The sequence below is a fragment of the Suncus etruscus genome, chromosome 2 (assembly GCF_024139225.1).
Source record: "Suncus etruscus isolate mSunEtr1 chromosome 2, mSunEtr1.pri.cur, whole genome shotgun sequence".
NCBI classification, from domain to species: Eukaryota; Metazoa; Chordata; class Mammalia; order Eulipotyphla; family Soricidae; genus Suncus; species Suncus etruscus.
Genome location: NC_064849.1, coordinates 26999645 through 27011980, shown reverse-complemented (window position 1 = coordinate 27011980; position 12336 = coordinate 26999645). Strand labels below are relative to the sequence as shown.

The 12336-nt window shown below is 45.1% G+C and overlaps 1 protein-coding gene across 1 annotated transcript in view; it reads right to left on the bottom strand.

Moving 5' to 3' along the window:
• The window catches only part of AP1S3 (adaptor related protein complex 1 subunit sigma 3), an 84650-nt gene extending 72599 nt beyond the window's left edge, over positions 1–12051 (bottom strand). Inside the window, exon 1 of the mRNA XM_049768168.1 lies at positions 11976–12051. Within this exon, the coding sequence (XP_049624125.1) occupies positions 11976–11978 (3 nt within the window). The 5' untranslated portion in view covers positions 11979–12051. The remainder of the gene's footprint in view (positions 1–11975) is intronic.
• Between the last annotated feature and the right edge of the window lie 285 nt (positions 12052–12336).

The following is a 12336-nucleotide window of genomic DNA, read 5'->3' as shown; positions in this document are numbered from 1 at the left end:
AAGGACCTATACAAAGAAAACTATAAAACACTGCCCCAAGTAATGAGAGGACACGCGGAAATGGAAGCACATACCCTGCTCATGGATTGGCAGGATTAACATCATTAAAATGGCAGTACTCCCCAAAGCATTGTACAGATTTAATGTGATCCCTCTAAAGATACCCATGACATTCTTCAAAGAAGTGGATCAGGCACTTTTGAAATTCATTTGGAACAATAAACACCCTAGAATAGCTAAAGCAATCATTGGGAAAAAGAATATGGGAGGCCCTCAGATCAGTGGGATAGGCTTGAATACTCAGAGAATGTTCCCCAGACATACAATCACCTAATTTTTGATAAAGGAGCAAGAAATCCTAAATGGAGCAAAGAAAGCCTCTTCAACAAGTGGATTTGGCACAACTGGCTAGCCACTTGCAAAAAAATTGAACTTAGACCCCCAGCTAACATCACGTATGAAGGTTAAATCCAAATGGATGAAAGACCTCGATATCAGACCCAAAACCATAAGATATATAGAACAACACAGAGGTAAAACACTCCAGGACATTGAGACTAAAGACATCTTCAAAGAGGAAAATGTACTGTCCAAGCAAATGAAAGCAGAGATTAACAGATGGGAATATATTAAACTGAGAAGCTTCTGCACCTCAGGATACAGCGCCCAGGATACAAGAGCCCCCCATTGAGTGGGAGAAACTATTCACCCAATACCCATCAGACAACGGGATAATCTCCAAAATATACAAGGCACTGACAGAAATTTACAAGAAAAAAAACATCTAATTCCATCCAAAAATGAGGAGAAGAAATGGACAGATACTTTGACAAAGAAGAAATACAAATGGCCAAAAGACATGAAAAAATGTTCCACATCACTAATCATCAGGGAGATGCAAATCAAAACAACTATTAGGTACCACCTCACACCCCAGAGATTGGCACACATCACAAAGAATGAGAACAAGCAGTGTTGGTGGGGATGTGGAGAGAAAGGAACTCTTATCCACTGCTGGTGGGAATGCTGTCTAGTTCAACCTTTATGGAAAGCAATATGGAGATCCCGCCAAAAACTGGAAATCGACCCAGCTATACCACTCCTAGGAATATACCTGAGGAACACAAAAGTACAATACAAAAATCCCTTCCTTACACCTATATTCATTGCAGCACTATTTATCATAGCAAGACTCTGGAAACAGCCAAGATACACTTCAACAGATGAATGGATAAAGAAACTGTGGTATATATACACAATGGAATATTATGCAGCCGTCAGGAGAGATGAAGTCATGAAATTTTCCTATACATGGATGTACATGGAATCTATTATGCTGAGTGAAATAAGTCAGAGAGAGAGAGAGAAAGACGCAGATTGGTCTCACTCATCTATGGGTTTTAAGAAAAATGAAAGACATTCTTGCAATAATAAGTTTCAGACACAAAAGAGAAAAGAGCTGGAAGTTATAGCTCACCTCATGAAGCTCACCACAAACAGGGATGAGTTTAGTTAGAGGAATAACTACGTTTTGAACTATCCTAATAATAAGAATGTACGAGGGAAATAGAAAGCCTGTCTAGAGTACAGGTGGGGTTTGGGTGGGGAGGAGGGAGATTTGGGACATTGGTGATGGGAATGTTGCACTGGTGATGGGTGGTGTTCTTTACATGACTGAAACCCAAACACAATCATGTATGTAATAAAGTTGTTTAAATAAAAAAATAAAAGAAATATCCATGAAAAAAGTCTTATGTCATGCCAGTATTAGTGATGTCAACCCAACCAACGTGTCTGAATTCATCAAGTATCACCTGATGGACTTTGAAAGACAAAGACTTCTCAATGCAATTAAGACTTGAATTTTTGATCCAGAAATTGAAGGCAAGTTCTTGTTTGAGGAACTGAAACTGTGTCAGACACTGATTAGTGATCATTTGTGACCCCAGTACAGGATATGTCCACTGTGGCCTTTTGCCACTAACGGCTGCAGTTCTGGAGTTCTAAGTTTCTTTAGCTCTTCTATTGTAATACTTTTCTCTGGTAATAAATAAATAAACCAAATGCCCCAAGTCAGTTTTCAGGTTTTTCATGAGTTCATTCTGGTTTCTCTTCAATATTACTGTGCTAACATTTACAGAATGGGAACAGGGTATCAGCCCAGCCCATCTGAGAGCTAGCCCTGGGTACTCTCACACCATCCTCAGAGAAATGAGGAGTGGTCATGGGAATGTGGGAGGAAACAAATTTTCAAAATCAGAAGTTTACATGCAAAGGCCTAGGCCTTTTTAGCACCATCCTCCCACCTCACCCCCATTCCTGCAGCACTGTGCTGGGGACAGGGGTCATATAATCCAACAATGACCCAACAGTGCTATCTCCCCTGACCTGTTGGCACTCTGACACTTTTCATGAAAGATTGAGTCTTTCCACCACCACCACCACTACCACCACCAAGTCTCTTAAGAATTGCAACTGAAACATAAAAAGCTAAGAATCCTAATCTTTTTCTCCAGGGATAGAGATAAACAGGGGTGACCTGGGGTTTATTAATATAAACAGCCAGAACAATGAGGGGACAGCTGAAACCACCAAACTACTGACACCATAGAATACAGCCCCTTGGGGCTTTATAGGGTGCGCCTGCTTAAATTGCATGGAATGTCGGAATGTTGTGCTGTTCTACTGAGCACAGAGACCCACCCGAAATGATCAGACAGACATCAAACAACTCTGGGCTTAAAGTTCAGTCCTATGAAACAACTAGAAACATTTGTTTGCCTCATGACCCAGAGATTCAGCTTTACTGAAGTGAGAAAGCCATCAATGTTATTCGCCTCCATTGTTTTCAATTCTCATCTAGAAAATAGCATAAATCAGAATTACTGGAAATTCTGCTCAAGTGCCCAAGTGAGAGAAGTGAGATTTTTTTTCATAGAAACATCAGCCAATCTCAGATGCAAATACTGTTCTTTTTTGTTTTTTCTTTTTCTGGTCAGAATGTCCAGGCCTGAGGTGTTCAGGGACTTACTCCTGGTTCTGTTCTCAGGGATCACTCTGGCCATATTTCAGGGGCTTACGGAGCAACCAGGAATTGAACCTGGACCATACTGTGTGCAAGGACAGCTTCTTACCTGCAATAAACTCCCCTTTCTCTCTAACCCTGAAACAAATATTGTCCTTTCATACCCCAAGTGGAAACTTTCTGTTTACATACCCTGTATTTCACACAAATGGGGAAATATGGACAGAATCTCAGCTGACAAACCAGACCCCTCTCCCAACTAAACATCCCCCCAGGTAGTGAATGAACAGGGGAAAACCTGGGAGGAGATGGAGAACCAGAGTCCATTATGCCCACTGGCACCCAGAGCAGGACTGCACACATCACCAAATCCTTCTCACAAAGTCATGGAGCACAGCCAGTCAGGCCTCTGTACTGTATACTCTGCCTACCCACAATGGGTAGGGATGTGCTAAAGGCTTCAAGGCAGCTGCCAGGGGCTCATTCATAGGGTATCACATAGAACATGATGCCTCATATGCAAGGGCCCTCACACAGGACATGGGGCCTCACTGTGGGGCCTCACACAACATGGGGTCTCTCAACAGAGCTTTACTGGGAACATGGGGCCTCATCCATGAATATCATACAGGACTGGAAAACATATAACACATGGGACCTTACACAAGACATGGGGCTTCACAAAGGGAATGGGAACTCATACAAGAGATTTCACACCAATATGGGGCTTCATACACAGAGGTCTCACTCAAGACATGAGGCTTCACGCATGGGCCCTCACATAGGGCACAGGACTTTACATAGGATGTAGGATCTCATAAAGAACATGAAGCCTTACGTGTGGAACCTCACACAGTGACCAGTAGCTTCCAGAAGGGTCTTATACTTGACCCAATGTTCAACTGTCACTACTTAGAAACCTGTAACGCTCAGCAAGTTTTGGTCATGCAGCCTTACATGTTTGATTTTTCACAGGGGACAAACCCAGAGAAGCTGGAGTGGGATCACTGGGGATCCACTCAGCAATGATCAGCCTTTTGATGTGGCTTGACGATTAAGAGCTTATTCACATCTGGTGGTAGAATGTGGAGAGGACATTCAGTACTGGGAAGTAAATCAAGGTCCTATATACATTCTCTCTAGCACCCATATTTCCATTTGACATTGAGTGTCACACAAAATATGTAGCTAGGGGCAAGGGTGAGTGTATAATGGGTAAGGCATTCACCTTGCATGCTAAAGAACCTTGGCTTGGTCCCCCAAGCCAGGAGCGACTTCTGAGCGCATAGCCAGGAGTAACCCCTGAGCGTCACCGGGTGTGGCCCAAAAACCAAAAAAAAAAAAAAGAACCTTGGCTTAATACCCAGCATCCCATATAGACTCTGTGCACTACCAGGAGTAATTCCTATATGCAAAGACAGAAATAAGCCCTGAGCACTTCTGAGTATGTCACAAAAACAAACAAACCAAAAGGTTATGTAGCCAGATAGCAAATATATTTGTTTAGGCATTTGATTGCGGACTATAAAACGCCCTTAGAACATGGAGCAGTGGATGTCAACATAGCAAAGGGGTTAAGGTGCTTACCTGTGTGTTATCTTCCACATCTCATACTGTCCCTTGAGCACAGCCAGGAGTGATTTCAGAGTGCAGAACTAAGATTAAGCCATGAGTGGACTACAAACCAAAAACTTTCAAAAAAGAAAAGAACATGCTCCAACAAACTATAGTCTCCAGGCCAAGCTTACCCAGCCTGGTGGTTTTTTTTCAATAAAGCTATTTTCCTGTGCTTTGATTCTTCTTTATTTCAGGACCATAGTTAGTGTTTGGTTGTTGTCTTTATTGCTGTGGTGCTTTTCAGGTTTTTTGTTTGTTTATTATTGTTTTGTTTTTGTTTTGGGGGGGTGATTTTTTTGTATTATTTTTATGTTTTCCTTCCTTTTTCCATTTCTTTTCTTTCTTTTTCTTTCTTTTTTTTTTTTTTTTTTGGTTTTTGGATCATACCTGGCAATGCTCAGGGGTTACTCCTGGCTCCACGCTCAGAAATCGCCCCTGGCAGGCACAGGGGACCATATGGGACACCGGGATTCGAACCACTGACCTTCTGTATGAAAGGCAAACACCTTACCTCCATGCTATCTCTCTGGTCCCTCCATTTCTTTTCTTTTTTTTTTTTTTTTGGTTTTTGGGCCACACCCTGTGACGCTCAGGGGTTACTCCTGGCTATGCGCTCAGAAGTTGCTCCTGGCTTCTTGGGGGACCATATGGGACGCCGGGGGATCGAACCGCGGTCCGTCCTAGGCTAGCGCAGGCAAGGCAGGCACCTTACCTCCAGCGCCACCGCCCAGCCCTCCATTTCTTTTCTTAAACTGATTTTTATAGTCTCTAAAAGGACTCCTCCCATTTTTTGCTTGTTTGAATATTTGCCCCCCCCCATTTTTTTCTTTTTCTTTATTTCCTTACCTTCAAACAGAACCACATAACTTGAACCATCTTGTTCTGCCTCACAAATTGAGGGGAAAATAATGGAGGGCACCAAGACCAAACAGTCTTATGAACATTGAACAGAAATAAAAAATGATCCGACTTAAATACCAAATCCAAAGCCAACTACAACAGAATCAATACCCAATCTACAACAAGCTAGACACAGAAGAGACCACTTATACTAGCAGCCCGGGGGGGGGGGGGCGAGGAGGGACAAAGGAGGAGTGATATAAGATGCATGCTGAGAACAGGATGGAGGGAGGACAACATTGGTGGTGGGAATGCTCCTGATTCAATGTTACTATGTACCTAAAATATTCTGTGGAATAATTTATAATCCACTTTGGTCAAAATAAAATTATTAATAAAAAATGGAGCCATGATCCCTTTACATTCTATCATGAATACATTCTGTGATGCAAACCACAAAAACTTTAAGTATGGTGATGGGCCCTTCACAGAGAAAATGTGTGGGCCCCTGCCCAAAGAACCCTAGCTCAAACTGACTCCCAAAACTGAAGTGATCAGGAGCTGTGAGCCCACAGTTATTTCACAAGTTTTAATCCTTCAAGGTTAAATTTTGCCTCTCACACCAAAGTCATGTTTCGGTGAAAAGGATGTTAGTCTATGTCTTAAGTGTTCTGAATAAGTTATATTTAGCTCCTGGAATGCACCCAGGACACCCCACCCAAGAATAAAGATCCAAAGATGTACTAGTACCCTGTCTTCATAATATCATGTCCTGACTCTGTCTCCCCAGGCTAGTCACTGAGAAAAGCAAGGCTCCGTGGACACTGAAGTAAATTAGTGTGCTCTGTGTGTATGCTCGCCTCACCACACCCGAGACTGGATATATATCCTCAGGTACCTCCAGAAACTCTTCTGAGACAGGCGTTTCAGAAGCCAGCCAATGGGCAAATTGAAGACCTTTTTTTTTCTAGGATTTTTCCCCCCAAAGGCCAGCTTCTTCCTAATGATCAGTGCATTTTATTTCTCACTTTAGAGATATGACCTGAAGTTGGAGACCCCTCCTTACTGTTCCCATTCCCAACACCACCCTACTTTCTTTTTTTTTTTTTGTTTTTTTGTTTTTTTTTTGGTTTTTGGGCCACACCCAGTAACGCTCAGGGGTTACTCCTGGCTATGTGCTCAGACGTTGCTCCTGGCTTGGGGGACCATATGGGACACCGGGGGATCGAACCGTGGTCCGTCCAAGGCTAGCGCAGGCAAGGCAGGCACCTTACCTTTAGCGCCACCGCCCGGCCCCACCACCCTACTTTCATAGCCAGGAAGAAAGAAGCATTTCTCTAGTTCACCAGGTGCTGGCAACACATGGTAGGTATTATAGAAATTAGAGTGGCACTGGCCTCTGGCATGTGTGCATGTTCTTATCCATCAGGATCTGAAGTCTCAAATGGCTGCGAGGAAATTTCTCCTGAAAGGTCAGGGATGTCACAGGAACAGGAACCAGAGGAGCTTCAGACCTGTGAGAACCTCTGGTTTCCACAACAACCAAATAAACTAATGACTCAGGAAAACATTGAAAAAACATCTAACTGGAGATTCTTAGCAGATTTCTCTTTCTTTCTAAGTGGGATAAGGGATGGGAGTGTGAGGAAATGATCCTACTAGTATGTCTAAAGTCAAAAGGAACTCATTCATGGAATGGTGTGGTTTTATTTTTCTTCTTTTATTAGGGCCAATGTGAGCCAATGATCTGTGACACAGTGATATAGAAGATAAACTAATCTTAAATGGGTTCCCAAACTAATTTTCTTATCAAACCCTATGGATACAGTGAGGGTATCTATGCCTCAGTCACAAACAACAAAAAGGATAAGGGAAATTAACAGGAAAATAAAAGGAGTACTCAACTTTTTAGAAGCATATAGACCACTCAAGACAAAGTTTAGCCCACAGTTTTATTAAAGCTGCCCTCAGGGGCTGGAGAGATAGCACAGTGGTAGGGCATTTGCCTTGCATGTGGCAGACTCTGGAGAGAGCTGGTTCAATTCCTGCATTCTCCATATGGTTCCCCCAGCCTGGCAGGGGTGATTTCTGAGTGCAGAGCCACGAGTAAACCCAGAACACTACTGGGTTTGTGGCCACAAAAACGAATCAACTCGATCAACGATAAATAGATATTTTTAAATAAATAACTTTTAAAAAGCGGGGCCAGAGAGATAGCATGGAGGTACAGCATTTGCCTTTCATGCAGAAGGTCATTGGTTCAAATCCCGGCATCCCATATGGTCCCCTGAGCCTGCCAGGAGCGATTTCTGAGCATGTAGCCAGGAATAAGTAACCCCTGAGCGCTGCCAGGTATGGACCCAAAACCAAAACAAAAAAAAAAAAGCTGGCCTTCAGTAGAAACATAAAGTCCAGAGAAGGCAAGTGCTTGCCCTTTCCAAAGCCAACCCCAGGTTCTATCCCTGTCTACTTCATCTTGTCCCCTCCACGTACTGGGGATGATCCCTGTAGAGCCAAGAGGAAGCCCTGAGTGCTACTGGGTGTGTGTAGTCCCCTTCAAATGAAAACTTCCTCACTATTAAAAATTAGATAATTTCCCATAATTTGTATAGTAGAAGTGGGAGAAGAGATGTCACAAAAGAAAGGTCGATCTGAAGCCCTAGCCAGGTTGTTTGCTCTGACTTCATCAAAACATTGGAGGTGTGTCTGACGGAGCAAGACTTAGATTGAAAGCAAACATGGCCCTCATCTAGGCTTTCACGTGCATCTTTCTGCAGCTGCTACTCTGAGCGAGAGGGAAAAGATCCATAAATCTTCATAAAACAGTCAATTCTTCCCAGTAGGATGTTTCATGACACTGAGCTCAACAGTCTGTCTGTGGAATCCCTGACACACAATCACCACACCATTGTTTCCCCAGGGAGACATTTTGAAGACAAAGGCAGGGTGCAAAAGAACACTGCACCAATTCAAGCCACACAATCCACACCCAAAGGATTCATACCCAAGATGCTTGTGCCATGGAATGTGCCTAGAAACTGGCTCTCTGGCACCAAGGAACCAAGAATGACCCTTCATGTGAAGGTCCCAGGAAGGATGCCAGAACATCCTTAGTGTCCCAGCAGAATCCAGACTCAGAGAGAAGCAGGAGAAAGCTGAGGAGTCAGACATAGCCCTGGACAAGAGATGAGAGTCACTGACTCTTCTTTCCACATGACAGTGTTAAAAGCTGAGAGGCGATAGTCACTGAGCACTTCCAGAGTAAACAGCTACACACAAGGTTTTCAGCCATAGTCACACATTCAGCTGACTTATCTGCACTCTTACAAACAGCCAGTCCAGGGTCAGAGCAATAGAATAATCTTGCAGAATCTAACCTGGGGTCAATTTCTGGCACCATATATGGTCCTTGAAGCCCTGCCAAGAGGAAGTCTGGAGCACTACTGGGTGTGACCAAAAAAAAAAAAATAAATAAAACAAAATGAAACAAAATAAATTGCATCCCCAAAAGCCTTTCATTGGATTGTATCACGGATGTTTGCTATACTATAAATAAATGAAGGGGGGAAATTCTGGCCCAAATTAATTTGTTTAAAAATAGACCTGTTACACATTAATAGGTAACTTTTGTTTACAGTGGCAGTATTTCTAAAAGCAATCACTACTCAACAAAGAAAAAAGAATGAGGGCTGGGTAAGGTGCTTATTTTGCATGCAACTGACCTTGGTTTGCTCCCTGGCATCCCATTTTATTCCTTGAGCACAGGGTCAGGAATAATCCCTGAGCATCACTGAGTGTGCTCCACAAACAAACAAACAAACAAGAATAATGGGAGTGAAATGGATTTCAGCAAATCTCAAGGCTGTGACTCAAAGGTTGAGAATATACCCTGCATCTGAAGTACCTAGGTTCAATTCTCAGCCCTATCAAAAATCGAAACAGAGGACCAGTGTGATAGAACAACAGAAGTGCATTTGCCTTGCACGCAGCTAAACTGGGACAGACCTGGGTTCAATTTCCAGCATCCCATATAATTCCCCGAGCCTGCAGGAGTGATTTCTGAGCATAGAGCCAGGAGTAATCCCTGAGCACTGCTGGGTGTGGCCCAAAAACAAATACAAAAACAAAAACCCAAAATAGGCCCAACATTTTAGCAAGCCTCCAAAGTGGCTGGTGTCAGCACACACTTGGGCTCTCACTTCTGCTTGTGCTCACACCTACTGGACTCTCCCAGGTCACATCCAGTCATATGAAAACCAACAAAGGAACTTTCAAGAGGACACAGAAACCAGCACTGCTCTGAAACTGTGTACATCTGTGCACTTCTGAAAAGGTCTGAGGGGGCCCAGACTATATTTGGAGAGGCCTTTTATTATCAGTTAGTCATTCATCACCTCTGTTTTACAGATGAGCAAACTGACACAAAAAGATGGAGAAGGAGGCCAGAGCAGTGGACAAGCAGTAGGGCATTTGCCTTGCACACACTAACCTAGGATGGACTGTGGTGTGATCGCCTGGCATCTCATATGGTCTCCTAAGCCAGGAGCGGTTTCTGAGTGCATATCCAGGAGTAACCCATCAGTGTCACCAGGTGTGGCCCAAAAAGCAAAAGAAGAAGAAGAAGTAGACGAAGATGAAGAAGAAGTAGACGAAGAAGAAGAAGAAGAAGAAGAAGAAGAAGAAGAAGAAGAAGAAGAAGAAGAAATGTGGAGAAATCATTCAAACATGCACTTACCACTGACCAGGTCAGTGAAGTGCACAGAAGCATGATACTATACTTTGTCTCATTTGCATGTCACAAGGATGGACCAAGATGACAATAGTGAGTCCAGCACAGGTACTTAGAAACACCCCCTACTTCCTTCTAGGCAAGAGCTAGGGCCAGGGGAACCTGACCTAGGGAAACTGCACATTTATAATCAATTGATCATATGCCACCACGTACCAGCACAAAAACTCCATAGCAGGTACATGTCTCAAAATGGGCCGCTGAAATAGTTCAGTGGGTAAGGCACTTGTCTTGCATGAGGCTGACCTGGGTTCGATCCACATTTCCCATATGTCTCCCTGAATACCACCAGGTTTCCTGGGTGTAAAGTCAGGAACAAGCCCTGAGCACAGCAGGATATGGTCCCAAAATTTAAAATAAAAAATCTAGGCCTGCCTGTACTGGAAGCCACCCTCTGCTATTCCCAGCCCCTGGCTTACCTGCACCTGCAATAGGGAAATGATGCTTGTAGGCTGAGCCATATCTCCAGCCCAAGTAACAAAGCTAGCAGGCCACAAGAAAAGCTCCATTCTCTACAGCATCTCACTAAATCTTTGCACGCCTATTTCATCCACCAACCAGCAAAGTTATCTCCAATCAGAGAAACCCAAGTTTTCCAGGAACCCATGTCTTTCTGCCACCAGCATTCCATGGCTCTCCTGTGCTTATCCCTGCACCTTCTGGCCCCTTTTCATCTACCAGAGCAAGTGGCCCCACAAACCACTTCTGTTCCTCCTCGTAATTGGGAAGTGAGCTCTTCAGGGGAAGTTGGATAGGTGCAGGGAGGGGGTCCATGCACTCTCAAAACATTACCCTGAGAAGGAAGGTGAGCACAAGGCTGCCTTGCACCCAAGAATAGGGAGCCAAGTCCTCTTTCCTGAAACACTGCTACCAGTCTCCCTGCCTCCACTCCGTGCTTCCACAAACAGGTAACCCTGAGTGTTAATGGTCTCAGCTCTGCACCAGGAGTCAATGAAATCCTGTGTAAGCTCAGAAGGAAACCAGTAAGGTCCATCAAGGCCCCTCCAAACCCAGAAAGAACCAAATCCAAACTCTCACTTGCCTCTACTGGCCTGCTTTCCTTCCTCCTTTTTTTCCCTTTTACTCTTCCTCATTCTCTATTCTCTTTTTTCTTTCCCTCTTCCTCCCTCCCTCCTCTCCTCTTTCATTTACTTTCTTTCCTTTCTTTCAACTTTATAAATTTTTTTTCAGTACCAGACTTCCAAAGCAGGGGCCTCAGCACTTGCAAGACCTGTCCGTTCCCACCATGCTCTACCCCTCACCTCTACCTCCCTAAGTCTTTATTGACCATGGTTTCTGCTCTCTGACCTCTGCTCTCTCTGCTCCCACACCCTGCTCACAACTTCAGGTGGCACCTCCTCCCAGAGGCCTTTCTTCTTGTCCAACCTGCAGAGAGTGACCTAAGGGATCTCCAGGCACCCACAGAAAGCACAAGGTTCTCTACAAACCCTGCCGCTCGCCCGTCCCCGCAGAGAGAGCCTGGACCCCCGCAGAGTCTCCAGCAGCACCTGTCAACCTTGGGAGAATGAATGAAAGGCGGCGCCGGCGGCCCTGGGGAGTCCCAACAGGGTGCGGGGCAGGTGTGTGCCTGGGCAGGTAAGTCAGGGGGGTTCCGGGCCGCACACCCCGTCGGAGCCCGGTGGGGCAGGAAGCGGGGTCCCTGGCGACGCGGGTCTCCCCAGGAGCGCGCTCGCCCGCACTCACCATGGTGGCGGGGCCGCCGCCCCCCGCGCCGGGACCAGTGCGGACGCGAGCGCAGGAGCCAGCGGTGACAGGTGAGCGCGCGCTGCGGCCGCCGCTTCCCACAATGCCCGGAACGGAAAGTTGGAGGCTCCTCCCCGCGGCCCGAGCCCGCCCACGCCCCGCCCCGCGCGTGGCCGCAGGTGACAGGCACCTTACCTGCTCTGGCCGCCCGGTAGTCTGTCGATCTATCCACATCTGCAGACGCCCCGGCAGCTGCTGTCCCGCTGAGACCGTCATGCACTCCGACAAACCTCCATGTTGTTTCTATCAGAAACAGCAAACATGATTTGTTTTGTTTTGTTTTGTTTTGTTTTGTTTTGTT